The sequence below is a fragment of the Tamandua tetradactyla genome, chromosome 14 (assembly GCF_023851605.1).
Source record: "Tamandua tetradactyla isolate mTamTet1 chromosome 14, mTamTet1.pri, whole genome shotgun sequence".
NCBI classification, from domain to species: domain Eukaryota; kingdom Metazoa; phylum Chordata; class Mammalia; order Pilosa; family Myrmecophagidae; genus Tamandua; species Tamandua tetradactyla.
In genome coordinates, this window is record NC_135340.1 from 47,155,643 (window position 1) to 47,183,036 (window position 27,394).

General features: G+C 36.7%; 1 protein-coding gene and 1 pseudogene across 11 annotated transcripts in view; both read left to right on the forward strand.

Annotated features, from left to right (window-relative positions):
• Positions 1–27,394, forward strand: part of FMN1 (formin 1) — a 439,238-nt gene that overhangs the window by 167,234 nt on the left and 244,610 nt on the right. For 10 of the 11 annotated variants that reach the window (XR_013162317.1, XM_077127364.1, XM_077127363.1 and 7 more), the window contains one exon: positions 19,515–19,576. The exons of the other annotated variant lie outside the window; for it this stretch is intronic. Coding sequence is in view for 9 of the 10 variants with exons in the window: in XM_077127364.1 (XP_076983479.1) it covers positions 19,515–19,576 (62 nt within the window). In the remaining variant the exon portion in view is untranslated. The remainder of the gene's footprint in view (positions 1–19,514; positions 19,577–27,394) is intronic. 11 annotated transcript variants of the gene reach the window in all.
• LOC143655090 (PRELI domain containing protein 3B pseudogene) lies at positions 11,395–12,817 on the forward strand (annotated as a pseudogene).

A 27,394-nucleotide genomic window follows, 5' to 3' on the forward strand; every position in this document is an offset into this window, starting at 1 on the left:
CATCTCCTATTACAAGTTTTATATATTTCCCTACATTTTATTCTAAAAGTTTTGTGGACTTAGCTCTAACGTTTAGGTCTTTAATCCATTTTGAGTTAATTTTTGTATGAAGTGTGAAATATGGATCCTCTTTCATTCTCATGCAAATGGATATCCAGTTCTCCAAACACCGTTTATTGAAGAGGCTGCTCTGATCAGTTGTCCATAGATCAGAGGGTCTATAGTGAACACACTATTCAATCCCATTGGTCAGTGTATCTATCTTTATGCCAGTGCCATGCTCTTTTGACCACTGTAGATTTGTAATATGCTTTAAAGTCAGGTAGCATGAGAACTCTGACTTCATTTTTCTTTCTCAAGATATTTTTAGCTATTCAGGTCACCCTGTCCTTCCAAATAAATTTGGTTATTGGGTTTTCTATTTCTGCAAAGTAAGTTTTTGGATTTTAATTTAGCATGCAGTTCCTTATAATATCCTCTCATTACCTCCTTTATTTTTGCAGGGTCAGTGGCTATGTCTCCTCTTCCATATCTGATTTTATTTATTTGTCTCCTCTCTCTTTTTCTTTTTGTCAACCTCGCTAAGGGTCCATTAATTTTATTGATTTTCCCAAAGAACCAATTTCGGGTTTTGTTGATTTTTCTTGATTGTTTTCATGCTCTCAATTTCATTATTTCTGCTCTAATCTTCAATATTTCTTTTCTTTTGCTTGCTTTGGGGTCAGTTTGCTGTTCTCTGTTTAGTTCTTCTAAATGAATAATTAATTCCTAGATTTTTGCCCTTCTTTTTTGATATAGGCATTTAGGATAATAAATTTCCCTCTTAGCACTGCCTTTGCTGCATCCCATAAATTTTGATATGTTGTGTTTGCATTTTCATTTGCCTCAAGATATTTACTGATTTCTCTTGTAATTTCTTCCCTGACCTACTGGTTGTTGAAAGTGTGTTGTTTAGCCTCCATATATTTGTGGATGTTCTGCCCCTCTGCCTGTTGATTGCCAACTTCATTCCTTTATGAGCCGAGAAAATGTTTTGTATTATTTCAATCTTTTTAAATTTATTGAAACCTGCCTTGGATTCAGCATATGATCTATCCTTGAAAATGATCCACGAGCACTTGAGGAAAAGGTGTATCCTGCTCTTGTGGAGTGTAAAGTTTTGTAAATGTCTGTTAAGTCTAGTTCATTTACTGTATTATTCAAATTCTCTGTTTCTTTACTGACCGTCTGTCTAGATGCTCTGTCCATCTATGAGAGCAGGGAATTGAAGTTCTCCAATTGTTATTATTACTATTATTATTATTTTGTATGCTTTATGGTGGAGATCACATTTCATTCTTTTTCCATGTGACTATCCCATTATTGCAGCACCATTTTTTGATTGTTATTTTTTCTTTTTGGGAAGTGCACAGCTGGGAATCAAACCCAGGTCTCCCAGATGGCAGGTGAACATTCAACCAGTGAACTACCTGTGTACCCCCTGAAGTCTCCAACTATTATGTTAAAGGTGTCTATTTCTCCCATCAGTGTTTGCCTCATATATTTTGGAGTACTCTGGCTCAGTGCATAAATATTTATGATTGTTATGTCTTCTTGTTGAATTGTTCCTTTTATTAATACATAGTGTCCTTCTTTGTCTCTTTTAATTGTTTTACATTCAAAGTCTAATTTGTCATATATTAGTATAGCTACTCCTGTTCTTTTCTTATTGTTGTTTGCATGAAATGTTTTTTCCCAACTTTTCACTTTCAACCTATTTTTGTCCTTGGGTCTAGAATGAGTCTCCTGTAGACAGAATATAAATGGGTCCTTTTTTTTAAAATCCATTCTGCCAGTCTGTCTTTTGTTTGGGGAGTTTAACCCATTAACATTTAGTGTTATTACTGTAATGGCAGTACTTTCTTCTACCATTTTGCCTTTTGGATTTTATAAGTCATATCTTTGGGTGTAAGATCTAGGAAACCATCTCCTATTACAAGTTTTATATGATATTTCCCTACATTTTATTCTAAAAGTTTTGTGGACTTAGCTCTAACGTTTAGGTCTTTAATCCATTTTGAGTTAATTTTTGTATGAGGTGTGAAATATGGATCTTTTTACCTTTACTGATAGTCTTCATTTCTACATTTTTCTTCACAATTCTCTCTCCTGCCTTTTCCTATCTGCCTGTAGTGCTCCCTTCAGCATTTCTTGCAGAGCTGGTCTCTTGGTCACAAATTCTCTTGGTGATTGTCTGAAAATGTTTTAATTTCCAAAGGACAATTTTGCTGGATTCTTGGTTGACAGTTTTTCTCTTTTAGAATCTTAAATATATCATACCACTGCCTTCTGGCCTCCATGGTTTCTGCTGAGAAATCTACACATTATCTTATCTTCATTCTATGTGATGGATTGCTTTTCTCTTGCTGTTTTCAAAATTTTCTCTTTCTCTTTGACATATGACCATCTGATTAATAAATGTCTTGGAGTGCATCTGTTTGGATCTATTCTATTTGGGGTATGCTGCACTTCTTGGATCTGTAATTTTAAGTCTTTCATAAGAGTTGGGAAATTTGGATCTATTCTGTTTCCAGTACAAGGTACTTCCTGGATCTGTAATTATATGTCTTTCATAAGAGATGGGAGATTTTCAGTGATAATTTCCTCCCTTAATCTTTTTCCTCCATTTCCCCTCTCTTCTCCTTCTGGGATGCCCACCACACATATATTCATGCACTTCATGTTGTCATTCAATTTCCTGAGTGAGACCCTTCTCATATTTTTTCCATTCTTTTCCCTATATTTTCTTTTGTGTGCCAGATTTTAGATGTCCAGTCCTCCAGTTCACTAATCCTTTCTTTTGCTTCTTCAAATAGATCATTGTACATTTCCATTGTTTTTTGTTTCCATCTCTTCTACTGTGCTTTTCATTCCCATAAATTCTGATTTGTTTTTTCAAACTTTCAATTTCTTCTTTTTGTTCCCCCAGTGCCTTCTTTATATCCTCCCTTAAGTGGATTTGATTTTTTATGAGATTTTCCATGTCTGTTTGCACATCCTGAATTAGTTGTTTCGCCTCCTATATCTCAATTGAGTTGTTGGTTTGTTCCTTTGACTGGGCCATAGCTTTGATTTTCCTAGTATAACTTGTTACTTTTTTGCTGGTGTCTAGGCATTTGACTTCCTTTTTTAGTTGATTCTGTTGGATGGCTTTGTTCTCTATCTGTTCTTTGACATTCAGTTCAGCTTATTCTAGATGTCTAGCATAGGTTCTGTTTAAGTGATCAGAATTTTTCAGTTCTCGTTTCTCTGTTTCTTGCCCTGCCTATGTGGAACTTTTTTTTTTTTTTTCTTTTGAGGAGGGTCTACTCAGATATTATAAAGAACAGTCAGATTTTCCCAGACTAAACTTGCCTTCTCTGAGGAGGAAAGAGTTGCCTTCATCAGTTTTCCCTGAGGGTGAGACCCAGCAGATTGACAGACTTTCCTATGAAGCCTCTAGACTCTGTGCTTTTCCTATCCTGCCCAGTACGTGGTGCATGTCTGCCTGTGGCTTCCCACCAGCATAAAGTGATGCCATGCCTTTGACTTTAGCAGACTCTCCCTGCTGAGGGAGTGGTTGACATGGAGGTGAGGTAAGCATTAATTATTTTAGTTTTCTGGGCACTTGGGACCTGAACTGCTTGATTCCATCTGAGCTGAACTCCACCCCTCTTCCTGGGGAAGGCACAGCCTCCTGGGAATTAACTCCATTCACCTGATGAGCTACTGTGTCTCAGACAAGCTTAATTCCACCTTTGCCTAGGGCAGTTGGAGCTTGAGAAGCCTTGAAGTTCTATCAAATGATCTGTTAAGTAATAGAAACACAGCAAAAAAAAAAAATCCTTTTTAGAGCAGGACCCCCATTCCTCAGGCTTGCTCTATGTATTTCCAGGCTCTGTGTGTCCCCTTTATGTAGCGTCCAGCCCTTTTTAAGTATTTTGTGCTGGTTGATTAAAAAAACCTCTGTGTCATCATCTGCCTTCCCCTCTCTCTGCAAGGGCAAGCACTCCTAGTACTTTTACTTCTTATTCCAAATTTATCTGAGCTGGGAGCCATTTTCAGTAGTCAGAATTTGTTGATTAATTCTGCACTTGGAGCTTGGTTGAACTAAGCTCTTGGTGCTAGTAAAGTCTGTTTCCTTTCCCCTTGGGGAACTCAGCTGTGTTGCCCATGGGGGAGGGGTGCTGGTCTGTGTGGCTTGGGGAAATTACAGTTCTGTGTAGGGTCTCAGTCGGTCCAGCTTGTCCAGCCTGGTGTACGATGTGTCTCACTGAAGTGGCCCTAGCAGTTGTTGTATACTGTTCCTGGCTATTTACTAGCTGCTCTGGAGGATGAATTAGATTCCATACCTCACTAAGCTGCCATCTTGCCCCTATATTATCTTCTAAAATACATAGTTTTTGTTTTTTAAAACTTAATTTATTCCAGATCAATTAAGAACTATTATATTGTATAAAGTTGGAATTTAATTTCATGTTTTTCCTTATGAATATCCAGTTTTTCCACTCATAGTCTCTGAAAAAACTTTGTTTAGATGTCTTAAGTGCTACTTCTATCATATCAGATGCTGATAAAATCATGGTATGCTTCTAGGCTCTGTGCTGTATCCTATTAGTCCTTTTTGCTATTCCTCTGTCAGTACCACCTGCTTCAATTATGTTGTAATAATTAAAATATAATTTTTGTAATATAGTAAGGTAAGTTGTCTTATGCTAATCTATAGTTTGAAGAATTTCTTGGCTCTTATTGGCTCTTTGCTCCTCCATGCTTCAATTTGTGAAGAATGGTCTTCTTAGATTAAAAATAAAAATCCTAAAGAAAATTTGAATAAGATTACATTGAATCCACAGGTCACAATGGAAAGAATTAAAATCTTTACAATACTGATCTTATAAATAAAAACCATGGCATGCTCTGAATAACCAAAATCATCTTGAAAAAGCAGAACAAACTTGGAGGACTCACACTTCCTGACTTTAAAGCATATTACAAAGCTACCTTGGTCAAAACAGCATGATTCTGATGTAAGGATAGATATATAGACCAATGGAATTAATTGAAAGTTCAAATATAGACCCTCAAATCTTTGGCCAATTTATTATTATTATTATTATTATTATTATTATTATTTTGTATGCTGTATGGTGGGGTCAGATTTCATTGATTTTCCATGTGTATATCCTGTTATTGCAGCGCCATCTTTTGACTTTTTTGTTTGTTTTTCTTGCTTTTTTTTTTTTTGGGTGGGGGGGCCAAGTTCATGACTAGGAATTGAACTCAGGTTTCCTGCATGGAAGGTGTGAATTCTACCCCTGAATGACCTTGCAGCCCCCTGTGGCCAACTGATTTTTGACAAGGTTCCTGAGTCCACTCAAATGGGACATGGATTATTGTTGAATTTTATGAAATGCTTCTTCTGTAACAATTGATAATGAACATGTGACTTTAGTCTACTATAATGGTGGATTCTGTTGATTGCTTTTGAATGTTGAACTGACCTACAATTCCTGGGAAAAATGCCATGTGACCATGCTAATGCTTCTTTGTATATGTTGCAATTTGTTTGAACTTGTTAATATTATTTAGAACTATTTTGCCTGTGTTTATGAGAGCTATTTACTTTTTGTCTGTTTTTGTCTTTGTTTATGTGGGCTATTTACTTTTTGCCTGGGCCTCATAAAATAAGTTGAAGTATTCCCTTTTCTTGTATTCTTTTCTGTAGGAGATTGTGTAGAATTGGCATTTTTTTTTTTTCTTGAAGTGTCTGATGGAATTCATCAATGCAACCATTTGGGCCTTGAGGTTTCTTTTTTGGGAGACTCTCTAACCATGAGTTCACTTCTTTACTAGATACAGGATACAGGACTACTTGGGTTATTTATTTCTTCTTCAGTGAGTTTTGGTAGTTTGAGCCTTTTAGAGGCTTGGTCCCTTTCACCTAAGTTGTTGAATTTGTGTCAAGAGTTGTTATAGTATTCCTTATGTTCTTCTTAATGTCTGTGAGGTGTTTGGCAATATTTCCTCCTCAGTTCCTGACACTGATGATTTATGTCCTTTTTCTTTTTGTCTTAACACTAGAAGTTTATCAATTGGATTAGTATTTCCAAAGAAATAAATTTGGTTTTATTGATTTTTTCTCTATTTCCTATTTTAAATTTTACTTATTTTTGCTCTTTATGTCTTTCTTCAGTTTGCTTTAAGTTTATTTTGCCGTTTCAAGTAGAATATAATAAGATCCTTTACTCTTCCACTTTATGTTGTGTGATGTTTTATCACCTTGGCCAGGTCATGGTGCCTGGTTATTTGGTCAAGCAAGCACTGGCCTAACAATTACTGTAAGGACATTTCATGGCTGTTTAATAAAACCATCAGTACATTGATTGCATCCATGGCACACCTGCCGCATTAACTTCTTTCCCAGCCCAAGAGCTATCACCTTTTGTGGAGATCCTTACAATCAGTTAACTGAGGAAGAGAAAATTCAGCCTGGTTCACAGATAGTTCTGCACCATATGCAGTGACCACCTGGAAGTGGACAGCTTCAGTGCTATACCACCATTCTGAGATGTCCTTAAAGGACAGTGGTGAGGGGAAATTCTCCCAGTGGGTGGAACTTCAATCAGTACACCTGCTTGTTCATTTTGCTTGGAAGGAGAACTGGCCAGAGGTGTATTTTGTATACTGACTCATGGGTTGTTGCTGATGGTTTGGCTGGATGGTCAAGGACATAGAAGGAAAATAGTTGGAAATTTGGTGACAAATAGATCTGGGGAAGAGGTATGTGGCTAGGCCTTTCTGAATGGGCAAAAATCATGAAGATATTTGTATCCCATGTGAATGTTCACTAGAGGGTGTCTTCAGCAGAGGAAGATTTTAATAATCACGTGGATAAGATGACCTGTTCTGTGGATACAGTCAGTCTCTTTCCCCAGCCACTCCTGTCATGGGCTTATGAACAAATTGATCATGGTGGTAAGGATGGAGGTTATGCATGGGTTCAGCAACATGGACTTCTACTCATCAAGCTGACCTGGCTACAACCACTCTGAGTGCCCAATCTGCCAGCAGCAGAGACCCACACTCAGTCCACAATATGGCACTGTTCCCTGAGGTGATCAGCCTGCTACCTGGTGGCAGGCTGATAACATTGGACCACTTCCATCACAGAAGGGGCAGTGATTTGTTCTAATTGGAATAGACACGTGGTCTGGATATGGATTTGCCTTCTCTGCATGCGGTGCTTCTGCCAAAACTACCATTCGTGAACTTATGGAATGCTTTATCCACTGTCATGGTATTCCACACAGCATTGCTTCTGATCAAGGAACCCACTTCACGGCAAATAAAGCGCAGGAATGGACATATGCTCGTGGAAGCAGTTGTGTTGATAGAATGGTAGAATGACCTTTTGAAGACCCAATTATGGTACCAGCCAAGTTGACAAGGGGTGGATTGTGATAATTGCGTTCATATGTCAACTTGGCCAGGTGATGGTATCCCCTTCTCTGGTCCATCAAACACTGGCCTAACCATTACTGCAAGGATATGTGGCTGCTTAATGAACCAGAAGTCTGTTTTTTTTAAATCATCAGTCAGTTGATTGCATCTGTGGCTGATTACATCCACCATCAGCTAAAGGATTGTTTTTCCCACAAGGAGGGAATCCAATCAGTTTAATTTACTATAATCACTTGAAGACTTTTAAGGGAGAAGACAGCACTTTCACTTCTTTTAGCCAGCCAGTCTCTCCTGGAGAGTTAACTGATGACCTTTGGAATTGCCAGCTAGTGGTCTGCCCTTTGGAATTTGTACTCGTGCATTCCCTCAGTTGCGTGAGACACTTTTATAAAATCACATATTTACGTATCTCTGCTGTTGGTTCCATTTCTCCAGAGAACTCTAATACATGTTGTAATTAAAATATGTATTATATTTACAGACATTGAAAATCCCACAAGACAGTGTTTGCTTTCAACTGCCATGCATATTTTAAATAACTTAAGAAAGAAAAATTAGTTTACTAGATTTATACAGCTATTCATGTTTTTTGTTACATTCCCTTCATTTCAAGTTTCTCTGACTCATTTGCTTTTTGACTGAAGATCTTTCTTTAGCATTTTTAAAGAGGTCTACTGATAATTTTCAACTGAGTACCTTTCCTTCATTCCTGAAGGATTTTTTTTTTTTGCCAAACGCAGAATATACTTTTTACCCTGCCCTCTCCCAGCTCTCTCAAAAACTATTTCCTTGCCTTTTGGTATAATATCTGATAAGAAGTTCACAGTAATTTGAATAATCATTCCCTTATATTTAAAATGTTTCTTTTGGGGGGGGCTACTTTCAAGATTTTTAATTTATCTTTGTTTTTCACATTTGATTATGATGAATATGGATTTCTTTTAGTTTATTTTATTATGGCTTTGCTGAACCTTTTGAATCTGGAAGTTTTTCTCTTCTACCAAATGTGGAAATTATTTTTTCTATATCACATTTTCTCCCCTCTTTCTTGGGCTTTAATGACATGAATATTGGTTAGACTTTTTGATCTCCCATAGGTTTCTGAAATTCTGTTAAATTTTTTTTTGACAATTTGATGACTCATCTTTCATCTTCAACTACCTCTTTCCTTTCTTCTCTCCACTGAGCCCATCCAGTGATTTTTATTTAACTTCAGTTATATTTTTCAGTTCTAAATTTTCCCTTTTATTCTTTTTGTATAGTGTTCAATCTTACTTCTTGGTTCATGGTTATAATAGCAGTTTTAAAGTTCTTTTCTGATAATTAGAATATCTGAGTCATCTTGGCATTGGTGTCTGTTGATTGTTTTTTCCTCTGAGAATTTGTTACACTTTGCTGATTTCTTATATGATGAATAATTCTGATGTGTTTCCTGAATATTTGAATATTATGTCATGAACCTCTAGGTTTTGTTTAACTCTTATGGAAAATGTTTTGTTATATCAGGCAACTGACACAATTTATTTCATTCCCCAAGTTCCAGTCCTCTTCATGTAGGCTATGGTTTTAGTGTCAACTTGAGTTTTAAAGACTTCGTAATGCTTTTCAGATCTGTCTCATGTGAACATCTAGGGACAAATTGGAGATGTTGCCAGTGGTCTACCCTATAGTTCCATTCTTAAAGCTTTGGTTCCATCCACATGTGTGTACCTCAGAGGGGCCCAGAATTTCATGAACAGTTCTGTGGGATCCTTTTTATAAAACCCCTTCCTCTTCCTTATCTCCACCACGTTCTGATGTCTGCCAGCTCTCTCCTTCCTGGTCTTCTGGTTAGAAAACTGGTACTTTTGTTTCCCTACTCGGCCACATACTTCCTGCAGTTGCATTACTCTTTGGGGGAAGCATGGAGATTCTTCCCATGCTTTTGAGACCATGATTCCTTAGGTCAAAGAGAAGGATTCCTTTTTCTCAGGATTTCAGGTTCCTGACCAATCTCTGCCAACACTGAGTTGCACTTTTGAAAAAGGACTTGCCTGGGGGCAGGTTTAGGAGAGAAAAGACCCAGGGATTTTTCTTACTTAATGCCACAGGATCTCTCTTCCTACTGTTGGGATCAGAAAGAGAGGGCTCCTTTAGGAATATTTTCTGTCTGTTTCCAGTTCAGAGTTCTGCTATTCACTCTGCCTTTAAATCTGTGCCAGAAAATACAGGAGGAAATGGCAATAAAACTAAGCAGTAAACCATTGATAGTTTGAACTTTGAGTTCTGGTTTCCTTCTCTGTCCCTACCTGCTGCCATTTTCTTTGCAGAGGTCTCAGGTAATTGCATCATGCATGCTGTCTAGGAATTCTAGTTGCATTCAGTGGGATGACATACTCCATCTTAACTGGAACTACAAGCCCTACAGATGTACTTTGAAATGATACCACACTTATTGGGACTTTTGTAGATTGTGAAGAACTCAGTACATACAACTCAAGGTGATATTTCCTCAGCAGAGACCAGCACTGCTGCAAATAAAGGCTGCCACTGTAATAAGCACATGTCTTTGGCATGTAAGGTATATCTGATCATTCAAAAACTAGAAATGGAGAACAAACCCTATTATCAAAGGCTGAGGGGTCTATACAGGGGTGTCCAGATGGTATTGTAAGTCTCATGGGCTGCACCGTGGATGGTAATGCAGCAGGAACCCAGTTGCTTCCCACCTCTAGTAGGAAAACTTGTGCAGGTTTTGTTTTTCTTTAGTAACTGAGATTTGACTGATTTTATTGAAGATCAACGCACAGAAACTAGGAAATATTTGCACATAATTCTTTACGTACATACCGAAAATCTAAAAAGCCATGTAGTTGTAATTCTTTACTAAAATTATTCCAGTCACCTTCCAACTTAAAATTTGGAGGCAAATTTCCCTTAAGAGGAATATCAAGTGTTGATATTCAAATTGCTGTTACATCATCAGTCCCGGTAATTCATAATTGATATCCTATCCACTGCATACTCAAATTTCCAGTCTTTCTGAGCACATAACAAAGTTATATAGGAAAATTGGACTACTATAACCAAAGATGTTACTGTATGTACTCAATTCTGACAGAAAAAGAATTGAGCCAAGATAAGGGAGTGGTTTTCTTTAAAAAACAATTCCAAGAAACAACGTAGGAACAGAAGTAACTTAAAATGTTTGACATATTAAGCTCGTAAAGTGTGACTCCAAATTGCCATTTAGTATGTCTTGTATTATGGCCACTAAATACTGTGCCCCCACCCAACACCCTATAGAATGTTAAATTGATTTCTAAGGCAGTCAAAGTCTCCTTAATTCAATATCCCACAATCTTCTGGTTGTACCAAAAATAACCAACTACCAAATGATTTCATTTCTTTTTAAGAAAAAAAAATTTCCTTTTTTTTTAAAAGAGTATGTGTGGTTCTAAAATACAGACATTGTCTTCCTTACCCTTGTATTCTGAATTACTTTAAGCCCAATCTGGTCAGCTTTGTTCTTATTTGTAAAGATCAGGATATCTTTATATATTTAAAACATCTTCTTGAAATCCAGAAATAATAATTACTACCCAGACTAAATGTGTCTGCTTTTAAAGCTTACAATTTAGGCCCCTGTTTTCTTGTAAGCATTTTCTAAAGGAGACCATATCATTGTTGTTCTTTTGTTCATGGCTTATTTTGCCTCACCAAACATCCCACACATTCATTCACATCGTTGCATGCCTCACAATGTCATTCCTTTTTTTTTTTTTTTTCTTACATGGGCAGACACCAGGAATCGAACCCGGGTCCTCTGGCATGGCAGGCAAGCATCCTTGCCTGCTGAGCCGCCGTGGCCCGCCCTGTCATTCCTTTCTTGTAGCAGTATAACATTCGTTCGTAAGGGGGTGGTTGTGGGGGGTGGGGGGTGGAGTAGGAGGCAGGTGCTGCCTCTTACCTCACTATCCCCTAGTGCCACCCAGGCACTGCTCATGTTACTGGCACCATGAAACTATGGACTTCAGGGCACGTCTTTGACCCCCCATGAGAAACTGTTAAAATGGCTGCAATGCAGAATACCCAAATTCTATGAACCCAAGTGTGGTTGGAGTTGATGTATAGGACAGACATTCAGGTCCCTCTGGAAAGTTGTGGGGAATCTCTTATTGGGGCAGCAAGAACCAAAACATGTGTAGGAACATTTGGTAGTTGGTCCCGCAGCGAGAACAACGGAACTTAAATCTATCAATATTTCATTTACAAATATGATTTCAGTCGATGAGAGAGAGACTTGTATACAAACCACATTCTTAAGGCCCAGAAAACTATTTTGATTCAAGAAACATTAATCACTGAGAAGGGAGTCAGCCTCACTAATCACATGGCAGGACTGATGGCAAGTACAATTTCTTCAAATGCTATGAGGGCCGAGAGGTGATGGAATGGGTAATACGTAAATTAAATTCAGAGACTGAAGAATTGACGGCTTCAGCAAGAGGAAGCATGAGGACAAAAGTGGCAGAGGCAGCATTTGTAGATATGATAATTAAAATTGGTGTGCAACATTGGATCCCCCAGGTCTTTTCAAGCTGGCAACATAGTTATTATTTAAAAAAAAAACAACAACTGTATTTTAGGTAGACCTTTTTTTGTAATAAGCTGTAGAAAGTGTATGTGACTTGATGAAAACAGAAAAGATGCAATAAAAGAGACCATCTGATATTTGTGTTATTTGGATGATCATCAAATTTTAAGGGTTCTAACGTTTGTGTAAAAACTTTACAATTTTTGAAAAAGTACTTTGAAATTGGTATTAGCATATTGATTCTCCTTAAGGTAGAATTTTAAAGCTTTTCGTGCATTGGACCAACCCCAGAACAAAGCAGAACTGCCTTTTGATATACACATGATTGCCCTACTGCATTAAACTTTAATAGCTTACTGAGGGAACTTATTTTTAAAAGGAGAAATAGTAATTTTTAAAAGCATGCTAATTTGTATGAACTTGCTCTGCTCTAAAGCACCATTAAAAATCGTAGTGTTTAGAATTGGTACTTAAATGATATTTTTGGAGTAAAAATTATTGCTAGAGCAATATGACTCCAACAAAAAGATTTTATTGTCTTAAAAGAGTACCGCATTGATTGTTTTGCCAAAGTTCTGTAACTTAGTAAAGGTATTACCTTCCTTGGATTTGTACTTCTGAAAGTCTTTATGATTTAGTATGCTGTACCATGGGCTGGTTATGTAAAACTGAAAAAATATTCATTACCTGAATTTTGCAGCAGTCTAAACTTACAGTGCAAAACAGCTGTTCACATCTTTTAGCATTTCACATTTACCTAAACTATAAATTGCCATGTGTTAACATCATGGTTCTGTAATTGCTAAAGCGTGATATGTCAGGTTATAGGAATATAATTATTTTTGAAGTAATTGTGACCACAAAACATCTGTTTTACATAAAGAGCTGTATATCATTGGAAATTACTCAAATGATGTCTTGATCTGAAGCATTAATCCCAGGTACTTAATGCTTTTAATAATATGGTGCCAATGCAGGTTATGGGGGATGGTGGGAAAGAAAAAAGAATGTATTGGCTTAAACTAATCACCAAGTTAATTACACTGGAGAGTTTGTTTATGGGAAATGCCAGGGGACAGCTGCAATTGAAAAATAATCTAGTAAATGTATTTTGTTTTTGTTTTTTTTTTTTTTTTTAAAGAAAGACAGAGAGAAGGAAGGACGGATAGAAGGAAGGAAGGGAGGAAGAAAGGGAAACATCTTTAAACATTTTCTTATTTTATTATATTTTGTTTGTTTGTTTGTTTTTTACATGGGCTGGGGCCGGGAATCGAACCGGGGTCCTCCGGCATGGCAGGCAAGCACTCTTGCCCGCTGAGCCACCGCGGCCCGCCCTGTATTTTGTTTTGTGTTTTGCAGCAGGTGATTATCAACCCCTAAATATCTTTCATACTTTGTTGCATATGAAGTATTTTTGTTAAAAGGTGATTAACTCTTGCCTTTATTGTATAGTGCTTTATGTACAAGTGATAAATATCCATTCAGGTTTCCTATAAAAGAGATCAGTTAGTGCATAAACTACATAAATAGTATATCAAATTATTTAAAAATTAGTCTTTTTTTCCTACTTAAAATATTTCTTATAATTGTGGATTTATTTGAACTTACCTACCGTATTTTTTGCTTTCTATTTGTCTTTTCTAAGTATCTTGATTAGCTCATATTTTGCCTTTTTAATTACTTTAGTTCCTTTATACTATTTCTGTTTTCTTTTCATCTGTTAAACACTATCTTCTCTGTTATACGCCTCTTTCTGTTTAACTAACATATATACATAAATACAGTAAATTTCAAAGTACATCGCAACACTTAGTTGTAGAAGAGATTTCAGAGTTTGGTTGGGTTACAATTCTGCAATTTTAGGTTTTTATTTCCAGCTGCTGTAAGGTACTGGAACTAAAAAGAAGTGTCAGTATAGTGACTGAGTACTCATACTCTATTTGTTAAACCTGACTTTCTCTGTATGATTCCATCATCACATTCTTTACGGGTATTTGGGCTATGCCCATCCTAGCTTTTTCATGTTGGAAGGGGCTGTCGATAATATGGGATAAGGAGATAGAATTAGTTTATATTCTGGGGAGGCTGGGCTAGGTTTCAGGACTTATCTGGTCCAGGGACCCATATGGAGGTTGTAGGTGTCTGGAAAGTTACCCTAGTACATGGAACCTTTGTAGACTCTTATATAATACCCTAGGTGTTCTTTAGGATTGGCAGAAATGGTTTTGGTTTTCATTTGGCAAGTTATGATAGGTAGCAATGTCAAACAGCAGCTTGCAAAAGAGTGACCTCCAGTATAGCCTCTCGACTCTATTTGAACTCTCTCAGCCTTATTTAATATACTTCTTTTCCCTCTCTTTGTCAGGATGACATTGTTGATCCCACGGTACCAGGGCCAGGCGGGAGTCATCTCCCATGCCACCAAGGAGACTTTCATCCCTTCAAATCATGTCCCATATTGGGGAGGGCAGTGGTTTCACTTGTAGAATTAGGCTTAGAGAGAGAGAGACGCCACATCTGAGCAACAAAAGAGGTCTTCTGGAGGTGATTCTTAGGCATACCTGTAAGTAGGCTTACCTTCTCTGCTACATATGCAAGAAAAAGCCTCAATATCAAGGGCTTGGCCTGCTGATTTAGGTATCCCTAATATTTGGCACAGTATCCAGGGTTTTCCCGATGGTAAAGTTTAATAGTTCCATGTTTTTTTCTCCTATCCCTCAAGGGACTTTACCGATATTTTTTATCTGCTTAATGTGCTCTGAAATGTATCCAGGCAGTACATGAAGCTATATTCAAGGCTCTTATTCTTATTCTGGGTTCCCTGTGTTTGGATTGTTTAAACTATCTCTCCATACAAGTTGAGTTAGATTATGTGCTACAGAAAACTTAGGCTCTGGAAATAAAACTTCCATTATTCTCAAAGAGTAAGTGAAGTCCCAAAATATAGTCAATGTCTTCCATACCCCTGTATTTTGAATTATCTTAATCCCAACCCAATCAGCTTCATTTTTATCTCTAAATACTGGGTTACACATATATAAAACAGTCCTTCAAAATTCAGAAATAACAATAACAACTCTGTACTAAGTGTGACTGCTCTAAGACCTTACAATCTAAGCCCCAGTTTTCTTCTAAGTATTTTTTAAATGAGACCATACAATATTTGCTCTTTTGTTTCTGGCTTATTTTGCCTCACCAAATGACCCATAGGCTCCTTCACATTATTGCATGTCTCACAACTTCATTCCTTTTTGTAGCAGCACCATGTTCGATCATATATTTACACCATCATTCGCCAATCTATGTTTCAATCAGTGTATCTTTCATCCACTTCTATCTACTGGACATGTATAATGTATAATGTCCAAAGTCAACAGTTCATCCACACTCTCAATTTTATATAATTTCATTGTTCCAAAGAGAAAGATAGCCAACAAACACACCTCACCAAACAGAAAGTCCAAACCTACCCCTAATTCTTGTCCCTCCCCTCATTATGTATCCCTGGTATTGCTGTGGTACTGTTGATGTTTGCCTGTTAAACATAGCCCAGAGAATGCAAAAACATTTTCCCCCCATACCCCGAAATTATACACAGTTTGTAGACCATTCATACCTTTTCAGTAGTTCATGTAAGAACTTATTTATAGGGCGGGCCACGGTGGCTCAGCAGGCAGAGTTCTTGCCTACCATGCCAGAGATCTGGGTTCGATTCCCAGTGCCTGCCCATGCAGAAAAAAAAAAAAGAACTTATTTATATTTGTAGTGTTAATCAGTGGGACACATAAATCTCTACAACCCTTTTCAATCATGTTCACCTTCAAATGGTAACATGACTTACAGACCCACTAGTGAACTGCCTTCACTTCTATCTCTTCCCTTACAATTATGTCCAACCTCATTACCAAACTCTTAACCCATATCAAACTTCTCACTCAGTTTTGAAGGACAGTGTGGCTGGGTACAGAATTCTTGGCTGGAAGTCTTTTTTTTTCTTCAGGATGTTAAATATACCATTCAACTGTCTTCTTGCCTCCATGATGCCAGTTGGGTAGTCTAAACTCAGTCTTTTATGGTTTCCCTTGTATGTAATAGATTGTTTTTCACTTTCAGAATTTTGTGCTGCTTTTCGACATTTGACAGACTGATTAATGTGTCTTGGGTTAGGCCCATTTTGATTTATTCTATTTGAAGTTCATTGGGATTCTTTGATTTGCATTATTTATGTCTTTTGTAAAGGTTGGGAAGTTTTCCCCCATTATATCCCCCACTAATCTTCCTAGGCCTTTGTTCTTTTCCATCTTTTTTGTACTTTGTTTTGTCTATCATTTCCCTTAGATCCAATTCACATTTTTCCATCTTTTTCATCATTTGCTCTTTTATATGTTCAAAATCAGTTGTTCTGCCCTCTAGTTCACATATTCTTTCTTCTGCCTCTTCGTATTTGCTGTTGTGTGTCTCTAATATATTTTTTATTTGGTCTATAGCATCTTTAATCTCTGTGATATCTGTAATTTTTGCATTTATTCTTTCAAATTCCTCTCTATGCTCTTCTAGTGTCTTCTTGATCTCCTTTATATCATTAGCCATCCCACTGATTTTATTTAGTAAAGTTTTAGGAACGTCTTTGATTAGTTGTTCCGAAGTCTCTGTCTCCTCCCATGTTTTAATTTGGTCATTAGACTGGGCTGTAATTGTCTATATCTTCATATGATTAGTGATCGTCTTTTTTCTTTGTAGCATGTAAATATTTCCTGTCCATGTTCTACTGACCGCTCCGGGCCTCTGTCTGGAAAGGAATTCCTAGGTTGTTTGCACTAGTTGAACGGTCTCCGGTTCTGTATGTCTCAGTTCTGCTTTTTCAACCAGGGCCTCCGTATGTGGTATATGAGACGCTCTCATGTCACTTACACCCTGAAATCACTCTCCTGGTCTTTTTTCTGTCCTTCTCTAGCTGTTCTTTGTAGCAGGGGTGAATTTGACCAATCCTGTTCCGCCATCTTCCTGGAAGTCCCCTATACGGTTTCTGTTTTAATTGGATAACATTTTATCCTCAATCCAGAAAATATAAGGATGTTAGAACACTTTAACTGTGTTGTCTCCTCATTTAGGTGCTAGTATTGTCACATGCATGAATTCAATTTCCATTTTTAAATGCCACAAAGTGTTGTTATTTGGTGACCCAGTAAATGTTTTTCTAGGTCACATATTTATTACTTACTTTGCTTTTTAATTTTTTTGATAATTAGGGCCTCCATCTGGGGTCTCTTTCCTTTTATCTCATTCCTTAAGAAATACCTTAAAGGAGGGTATTCAGCTTTTTAAAAAAAAATCCTCTGGGGGATGGGTGGAACAGGTTTATTTCTGATTCAGGCTTTCTTTGAAGGAATAGCCCCTTTGGGTCCCAGCAGTAGGATTAAAGACCTTTTTGTGGGCTCATAAGTTATGCAAGGATTGGACTTTGCCTCTTGCCCCTCTCATTCTGCAGATCCATAAAAACCAAAATTCATGTTCACAGCCACAGCACATGTCCTCATGGCAAAAGCAGCTTCAGTCTTCTAATTATTCTCTAGGGTCCCACTTATCCTTGGATTTTGGCTTCGTGATTCCCTAATATTTTATGAACCCATAGTTCTTTTAAGAAGATATTTTGAAATACATATTTTATCTAATTTTTAGTTATTTTCAGGGGACGTAATCCAACCTGCTATATTCATAGTAACAGACATCTCTGAGAAATCTTGAAGGAGACACAGGCCTTGTACAGATAAGTATATAATTCTTTACTCTTCCTCCTACTTCTACTCTCATTATGCATATTTTCCAGATCTGCAACTTATTTTGCCTCCTTGGTCAAATTACTTAATCTTTCTATGCATCAATTCTTAATGGAGATAATCATAGTAACTACATAATAGGAATATTGTGATGAAATGAGTTAATACATATGAAGTACTTAGGAGAATGCCTGGTATATAGTAATGCTGAACAAATATAATCCATTATCGTCTCTGATGATAGCAAAGACTTTGTAGAAAAGAACTTGATAAGTTCAAGGAATGGCAAGAAAGCCAGTGTGTGCAATGTAATAAGCAAGGGGAAAGAGTGGTATAAGGCAACAGAAGTGTACAAGGACCCAGGTCATGACAGGCCTTCTGGGAATTTTGGTTTCACTTTACATGCAGTGGAAAGTCAGAAATAAGACACGATCGAGGTCATGAGTTTAACAGATCACCCAGGCTTCTGAATAGATTATACTGGTGGTAAGAGGAAAAGCGAGCAACCACATAGGAGGTTACTGAAGTGGGCCAGGGGAAAGATGGTGGTGGCTGATGGTGAGCAGTGGTTTGATTCAAAGTCCTGTTTGGACATAGACACCACAGAACTTGCTGATGGATTCACAACTCTTGAAGCGTGTTCCCCACAGGAGTAGGTGTGAAAGCTAGTCATATTTAGCAACAGCAACACTCCCTTTTTTGTTGTGGCTTTACCAAAGATTTTCCTCATTTTCACTGTTGAATTGGAACCTAAACTTTCACGCCTGGTTTCTGAAATCCACTTGTAGAAATAGGCTGTCTTTTCACACATTTTTAAAAGTGGTCTAACAGCTTTCTTACTTATACTCACCACCCCGAACACATTTGTAAAAAAAAAATGGCTTATCCCACAAAACTTACTGATAGATGTTGCTTTGTGGTTCTCTGCAGCTTATATAGTTTTGACACCCCCCTCAATCCCCATGCTTAGCTGTCCTGCTGGAAATAAAGTTGTCTTGGCTGCTTCATGCTTGGCTAGCGGAATGGTAGTTTTAGTGGTTGGCCGAGTTCCTATGTACACTTGGGACTTATTGTTGGAATAAACATTGTTAGAGACAGGCTAAAATTGGACCATTAATTTATTTTTGTTGTCCGTTCAGCCTCAACTAATCCTAGAATCACATCAAAATGACAAATGGTCTTAACTTTCTGAGGTGATCCTCAAGATTAAAATCAGTTCTGGTGCTTGTTTAGCCTTGAATTCAAATGGAAATTTTTTTTTTTTGAAGTGAGTTAAAAATAGAGCTCTCTGATCTCCCATAGAAAGTTTTCTTTTATTTCCTGTGTGTGTCTTCTTGTAACACGTCTGTATTTGTTCTCTGCAGAGATCTCAGCTTCCATCTTCTCCTTGAAGACCTGACCTGGTCTTTTCTGGAACAGACTGTTTTTTTTTTTAAACACTATCCTATCTGCTTAATTTGGTACTTCTTATTATTCAGGATTTGCTAAAAGGAAGGAAAGCTCCCTTCTTTTCTATGCTACTTGTCATATCTTGCCCCAATTTACAACATCTCTTGTCATGTTAATGGCATTTATTTACTCAGTTTACTTGTAGGAGGGCCTTTGAAACCTGCAGAAGCTCACTTGAATTTTGTGCATAATTTTGTGCTTCTTTGTAATTGGCTTCTCTTATGATCTTACAGAATACCAAGCTGCTATTTTACACTTGAAGAGGGAACACAAAGAAGAAGTTGAGAACCTGCAGGTATATCTCTTTGCTTCTATTCGACTGGTTATGTAAGATTGACATTTTGTCTTCTCTTGTGCTGAAATAAATATTCCCCTTTTGTTGAAGTATTTGTCTAGACAGCGTCTGCAGCTTGCACCTGCCAGTGGGTCAGTAACTTGATTAAATGATTATTTTAGTTTCAAAGCAGGAATGAGATGAAAGAAATAGAGTAGTTAGACTTGACCATTTGTTTAAAGTATTTTTAAAGATACATTTCCTATGAACAGGGTCAACTATTTTGTTCAGCTTAACTCTTCATGCTGTATGTCTGTTAGCAAGCCCCTGCAATATGAGTACATGAGATTAAAGCCCTTAAAGAAGGGGCCCTGGTAAAAGAAGGAGTTGTGTTTAGCCATTCAGTATCCCCAGGGAGTACTCGGAAATTACCTACTTGACCCTCCTTTGTGAAACCTGGAAAGACTTGAGCTATCATTTCCCTCTTTCTGCCTTCCAAAGTGTCATTTCTTCGTGTTTGGTGTTTCCTTGCAGTGCCTGTGACAAGAACTTGAGTCTTGAATTCAAATATTGAAATAGGCATGAATTCTAGATTACTGATGGCAAGGTAAACCCATACCTCGGGAGTGAGCAACAGCAAAACTTATCATCAATTTAGCACCAGCTCATTACTTGCTAATTTAATGAAATTTATATCAAATATTTTACTTTTTGAGTAGTGACAATATGCTTTTATTTTTTTTTTCAAACTGAGACAGCATGTTTGATTATACATGAAGCCATTGCAAGTGGCGAAAGATTATTAGATAAGTGGTATTTTGTATGTTTTCAAGGCACAGCCATCCAGCTGGGGTTAAGTGCTTAGGAAGAGGGAATGAGTCCATCTCCAAAAGAAACAAAAAAGTGTTTTTGCTGTTGAATTTCCTAGGGAAAAAAGAGAGGGGGGAGACAGGCCCTTATCTCCTTTGTTCCAATGTTCCAAAATGCCCTACAGAGACCTCTCTTTCTTTGTTATGGTGTGCAAAGATGCTCAGTTGTCTCAGAGGAACTAAGATTAATGGGGAATAATTTAAGAAGCAGATGGGTAACGAGGGTGGTTATAGAAGTGATTCCGTAAGCAGAAGTTTTATGTAACACTAAATAGCTTTCCCCAAGTTGTAGACAAGCCCTGTGAAGACTTTGACAGCAAAATAATATTCACAGAAGCAGTAGCTACTAGCAAATTCTGAGTTCTTAGAACATACTTGTATTATTCTAGGCATATTACATATATTGTCTCGTGCCATCTCCACGAAAGCACTATGATCTTACATCTTGAACTGAGAAAGTGAAGACTGAATGAAAGGGAGAAAAAGTGTATTGTAATCATGGTATAAATTTAAAATACAGATTATACTAAGTTATTCTTGACAGTAGTAAAGGTTGAGAATATTTCTAATTATGTCTTAGATTTTTTTTTTTTAACTTTATCTCTAAAATAACTATCTGCTTTTTTGGTGCTGGCAGTAAACTTTAAAAATGTTTTTTGGTATCGTCCTATATTTATGACTTACTCCTAATTGCTGAAACCCTGTGACCATGGGACACAACTGCCACCTGGGGAGGTGGGAGTCATACCCAATGTGTTCAGTTAACTCTATGTTGGAACCATTCCAGAGGTCACAAGACTAATAATCCTTGATGGAAAACTGGCAACTCTTATCCCTGATTTGACCTAGAGAACTGTTTTGTTTGGCAACAGGATTTTAAAAATTTAATTACGAATAAATATTTTTAAATATGGAGATTTTTACATAAAAGTCTGAATTTCTAACTAATTAAAAAAATGAAAAATCTGCCATAGTGGGCATATTTTTCTGGATGACTCTGACCTGCTGGGATTGCAGGTGTCTATTTCAATCAGTTTGCCATTGTCCCCATTCTGGGCCATTTTACCATTTGGGCCCTTTTATACTTTAATTAAACGTCTGTTCTCCACGTGGTATTAAAACCAACAACTAGGGTAGAAACACCAACCAGTGAGAATACAGGCAGTTCATGAAATAAAACCCCCAGCACGGCTGTGCCCATCATTATTCTCTGAATGTGATCCGAGCCTGTTTTCTGCCATAAAGTAACAAAGTTGCGTTTATTATCACAGGATTAATGGAAGACAGTGGGCAGGAGAGCTGTTTTAATTCTCATTTGTTTGTATGTTATATCCATTGGCAGCTTTCATCACCTGTTAGATTTTCTTCTCCATCTGCAGGTTATAGAGAAGTCAGATGTGTTTGAGGATTTTTCAACATGCCTTTCTAGAATAAGGATTTCACTTTTGAAACAAACGCTCATGAAAAGTGACTTTCCATCACTAGATATAAGAATATGTATTGCATTTAGTCTTATTGAAATGATTTTGTAGAGTTTAAAGAAGCAACTTGATATAGTAAACAGAGAACCTAAAATCAACCTTCTAATTCTCTTTTTGACCATAGATTTTTAGGGAAGTCAATTAATTGTTCAGCTTTTCCATCTACAAAATAGAAAGGTTACCACCTAAAATAAATTTAGTAGGATATTGTCTTTTTAACCACAAGTCCCAAGTTTAATAAGTGGGAAAGCCTGGAGTTTTAAATCTTATGCATCTTCTACAGCCACATTTGTTGAGTACTGCTCTATGAAAAGGGCCTGGGGCTTAGCCTTGAAACTGGGTCTTCAAAATACGTTGCAACTTCCATACATTTTCCCTTTATAATGCAGAGCAAAGATTTATTGATGACTTGAATGAATCAATTCTTCATGCCTTATATTTATACACTGTATACACAACCTCAAAGCACTTGTCTGACTTTTCTATTTAACTCTCCATGAGGAAAGTGGTGACAGGTCAAACATTTTCCATGACTTCAGTATTTTATGTCATTTATAATGTAACTACAGCAAAATTCTTTCCATTAATTTTACCCAAGTGTGCCCTACATTTAGCAAACTCTGCCACATTTCTCTTGAGCCTTGTGATCAGTTCATGAAACCCAACATCATTTTGTTCATTTTTCAGCATTGGATAATTCTGTTACTAACTTCAGTTTTGAAAGGATAACACCTTAATTTTATGTTCTCACTTGTCTGAGGAATCTTTTGTGTGTGATAGCCATTGCACAGCAGGTTCATGACCGTTGGGTAGAAATGTACTTCAGACCTGCCATACAGAGCCATTTGGTAAGACTAATTCTTCCGTGGTGCGAAAAGTGCTTCTGCTTTGTTACTTAGGATCAAGGCTTTGAAAATCACTATTACACTGTTTTACAAAAACTTTTCTCTTTAATATGAGTTTTTCCTCGTTGTGGTTGGAGGTGGCAGCATGATGACAATGTGAAAAAAGTTTGGGATTTGGAGCTAGGGGTGAATTCAAATCCTTGAATCAGTGACCTTACACTGTAACCTTGGGAATTAATCAACTTCTCTGGGACTTAGTTTTTTTGTTTGTTTTCATTCAATGTAACAACATACAAACACAAACATTCTTGCCATATGATCATTCCATTCTTGATAACTTACAATATCATCACATAGTTGTATATTTATCATCATGATCATTTCTTAGAATATTTGCGTCAATTCAGAAAAAGAAATAAAAAGAAAACAGAAAAATATTCATACATACCATACCTCTTACTCCTCCCTTTCATTGATCACTAGCATTTCAATCTAATAAATTTAACATTTGTTCCCCCTATTATTTATTTTTTTTTATTTTATTTTATTTATTTTATTTTTTTTATTTGTACAATGTATTTATTCTTCAATATTTACAGTAAAATATTACAATCTAAACAAAAATGTGTGATTCCAACTTATACACCTACCCAACAATATAATTCACTTTGGGAATTGATGTATTCTAAATCATAATATCATAATTTATATTGTTGGTGTTGACAAAAAGGAATTAGATAAGATAATTTGCTATCCAAAATTACCATAAAAGTGATATCATTATTAAGCTTCAAAGTATATGTTGTAATATATCCAAAACTTTGCAAAATATTTTTACACATTAGACTCTGATTAATACGGTATTGAATAGACTATACGAGTAAAATATCTTATTAACAAAAAACATATACTTTTTTTAAAGCAAATATATCATCCCCCTTCCAGAAAAAAATAGTAATTAAAAATTATTTTCTGTGTGGACATATGTTTTATTCATCTGTCGATAAGGTAGATAAAAGGAGCATCAGACACAAGGTTTTCACAATCACACAGTCACATTGGAAAAGCTATATCATTATACAATTATCTTTGAGAAATGGCTACTGGAATACAGCTCTACATTTTCAGGCAGTTCCCTCCAGCCTCTTCATTACACCTTAACTAAAAAGGTGATATCTATATAATGCGTAAGCATAAACTCCAGGATATCAACTCTGTTTGGAATCTCTCGGCCAATGACACTTTATTTTGTCTCATTTCACTCTTCCTCCTTTTGTTCAAGAAGATTTTCTCAATCCCTTGATGCTGATTCCCAGCTCATTCTAGGATATCTGTCCCACATTGTCAGAAAGGTCCACACCCCTGGGAGTCATGTTCCATGGAGAGAAGGGGAGGGCAGTAAGTTTGCTTGTCTTGTTGGCTAAAAGAGAGAGGCCACATCTGAGCAACAAAAGAGATTCTTAAGAGATGACTTTTAAGCCTAATTTTAAGTAGGCTTCACCTATCCTTTGTGGGGTTAAGTTTCATATGAACAAACCCCAGATTAAGTGCTCTGCCTATTGCTTTGGTTGTCCCCACTGCTTGTGAGAATATCAAGAATTCTCCACTAGGGGAAGTTGAGTTTTCCCCCCTTTCTTGCCATTCCCCCAAGGGGGCTTTGTAAATACTTTTTTATTCACTGTTCAAATCACTCTGGGATTTATCGGGGCATCAGTCTGGACAAACCTACAAAATCTTATGCCCTATTCAAGGTTCCATGTACTCGTGATGTTCAATTAAGCTGTCCACTTTAGTTATATTAGGAAATGCATTAGTTAAAATATAAATTTTGTACCAAATAAACATTTTTTGCTTTAGTCTCACACATAAGTTAAAGTTTTAAAATATTAATTACCATCTATTTTCAATACCCTGCAGTATTGATATTCCTTTGTTCTTCCTCATGCAAAAACATTTTTAAGTTTGTACATTTAGTCACTATCATTATACACTCTAGGCATTCTCTAGGACTTAGTTTTGTCACTTGAAGTAACCATACAATAATAATGATCATGTTGATATCTCCTTTCAAGGGGTGGTGAATATGTTATATACCCATGTTATATACCCAATGGCATCAGTTATATTATACATGCTCAATAAATGTTTTTTCTTACTCCTTTTTTTTTTTTTCCCTGCATGAGTATCTCTTTATAATTAGGCAACTTGAGTTTAGAGTGGTCCTCAGATTTTTTTGGTTGAGGAATTTTTTTTTTTTTTTTTTGGACATTTGGCTTGTTATTTGAAAGTAATGATTCTGTTGATCTCCCAGCCGTTCTTTTGCCTCTCTGCTCTTTTATCAGAGTGCTCTTAAGCATTCCATTGAGCAGTGATCCTTTGAAATGCTCTTGGACGGAAAGCGCTCATGGTCAAATATGTTTGAGAAATATCTTGTAGTCCCCTCCTAGATATTTAAAGTATATAGAGAAGAGCTGTAATAGAGTGAACTTTACATTTTCTTCAATTTGTCCACCTATTTTTTATTCCTTAAGAAACCTGTTTTTTTTAATATGGTTTTCTTTATTGACTCATAATCTTATCTCAATATATAATCCAATTTCTGAGTTCAAGTTAAATTCTTGACTGGTTTCATTAGCCTTTTAAGTTACCAAGGTTATGCTTATTAATCTGCTTATTTACTCTATCAGTTTAAAGGTACCTTACAGAAAGAGATGGCTCTCTTGGGCTCCATGTCTTTAAGGTACCTAGCAAATTTCTTGGTACCTAAATTATTCCCAAATATTCTTTTGTGTAACAGCCTATGATTTAAAAATAAAAGTATATAACTTTTATCACATCCCTACTATATGCCATCCTCTGTTGTAAGTATTCAGCATTATGTTTATAAAAAGTAAATGTAACAACATAAGAAAAATAATTTTTCCCCCATTTTATATAATATAAAAAGTGAGGCTTTCAGAGACTAAGACTTGTCAGATGTCTAGACTAGTAAGTAAGGGAACCTGAATTTAAATCCACCTAGGTCCATCTGACTTCAAAGCCCATGCTTTTTCCATTAACAGTGCAGCATTCATGGAAAGAACATTAGATTTATGACCAGAAGGATTCAGGTCTCAAGTTTGGCATTATGCACTTGAGACAATGCTCTGGAGTCAGTTTCTTAATTTCTTAAATGAAGGACCAGACCATATAATCTCTAATGGCACCTCTCAAATTTATGACTGGCATCATCAACTACAAAAAAATTGATCTCCACATTGTGCTTTAAGCTTTAAGCTTATCAAACACAGAATTTCAAATTCCATATTATTCCTCCCTTCACACCCCTTTTCAACTTTTTATTTACTTCCGTAGCTTTTCCTTTCTAATCAGGGAGATACCATCTTGACTCTGCTTCCCTTTGTGGGATCATGTGTTCAGGTTCTCAGTTATACTCTGACTAAACCACTCTAACTCTCTAGTGCCCACTGCATGAAAGGATGCAGTTCTTAAAATGATAGATGGAGCTTGTGATGGTTAGGTTCTGGTGTCAACTTGGCCAATTGATTAAGCCCAGTTGTCTGGTCAGGCCAGCAGTAGACTGACCATTGCTGCAAGGATATTTTGTGGCTGGCTGATAAACTGTAAGGCTGGTGTATTAGGTCATCAGTCAGTTGATTTCATCTGTGGCTGATTACATCTGCAGTCAACTAAATCATGTCTCCCACAATGAGATGATCCAATCAGTTGAACGCTTTTAAGAGAGAAGAGAGATTATTTCACTCCTCTCTTGTGGAGTTCATCCAGACCTATCATTGGCTTCATGTAGCTTCACAACCTACAGATTTTGGACTCTTCTATTCTCATCATTGGAGCTGCCAGCTTCACAGCCTATAGATGTTAGACTCTTCTATTCTCACAGTGGCATAAGACACCTTTATAAATCTCGTATTTACAGATCTCTCCAGTTGCTTCTGTTTCTCTAGAGAATCATGACTAACAGAGTTTCTGTAGGAGAAAATCCATATAGACAGGAAGAAAGCCATCAGTGTGGGATCCATAGGACTTCTTTGGCTTTCTACCTCCTCTTCTGAAAGATACCACTTGTCTCCTTTTCTGGTTTGTGAGGAGCTGGCTAAGTTTAAAATATTTTTTAAGCCAGTACTTTGAGCAGTTTGGAAATAGGTGCCATGGAAATGGTAAATAGTTTTGTTTTTAACTAATGTTCTTTGGATTGTGAAATAGAGTAGAAGAAAACAGTCATTTCCTTTATAGGAACCATTTTTTACTTACCCTGTTTAGCACATGAACAGCCGTTAACTGAGTAGAAGTTTTACTGAATGTTGCCCTCTGGCAGGCCTCTGCTCATTGTGCAATTCAGTCATATTTCTAATACGGTAACTCCCACTGTGAAATGAGCCAGAAATGAATGCCAAACTGAAAATTAATTTGTTGTACCTTGTTATCCCCAAGAGAACAGCCTCTGTTAAGAGAAGCTTGTAGATTTCATTACTGTTCTATCTCCAGCTTACCCCACTTGGTCTGCTTCTAATAGATTATAAATTGCTGATTAAACAAAATTAAATGCAAGCTAGACTTGAACTGATACGGCTAAATTTATAAAGATACATTAATCCCAAGAGCTGGCCATTTGTTATGTTCTTT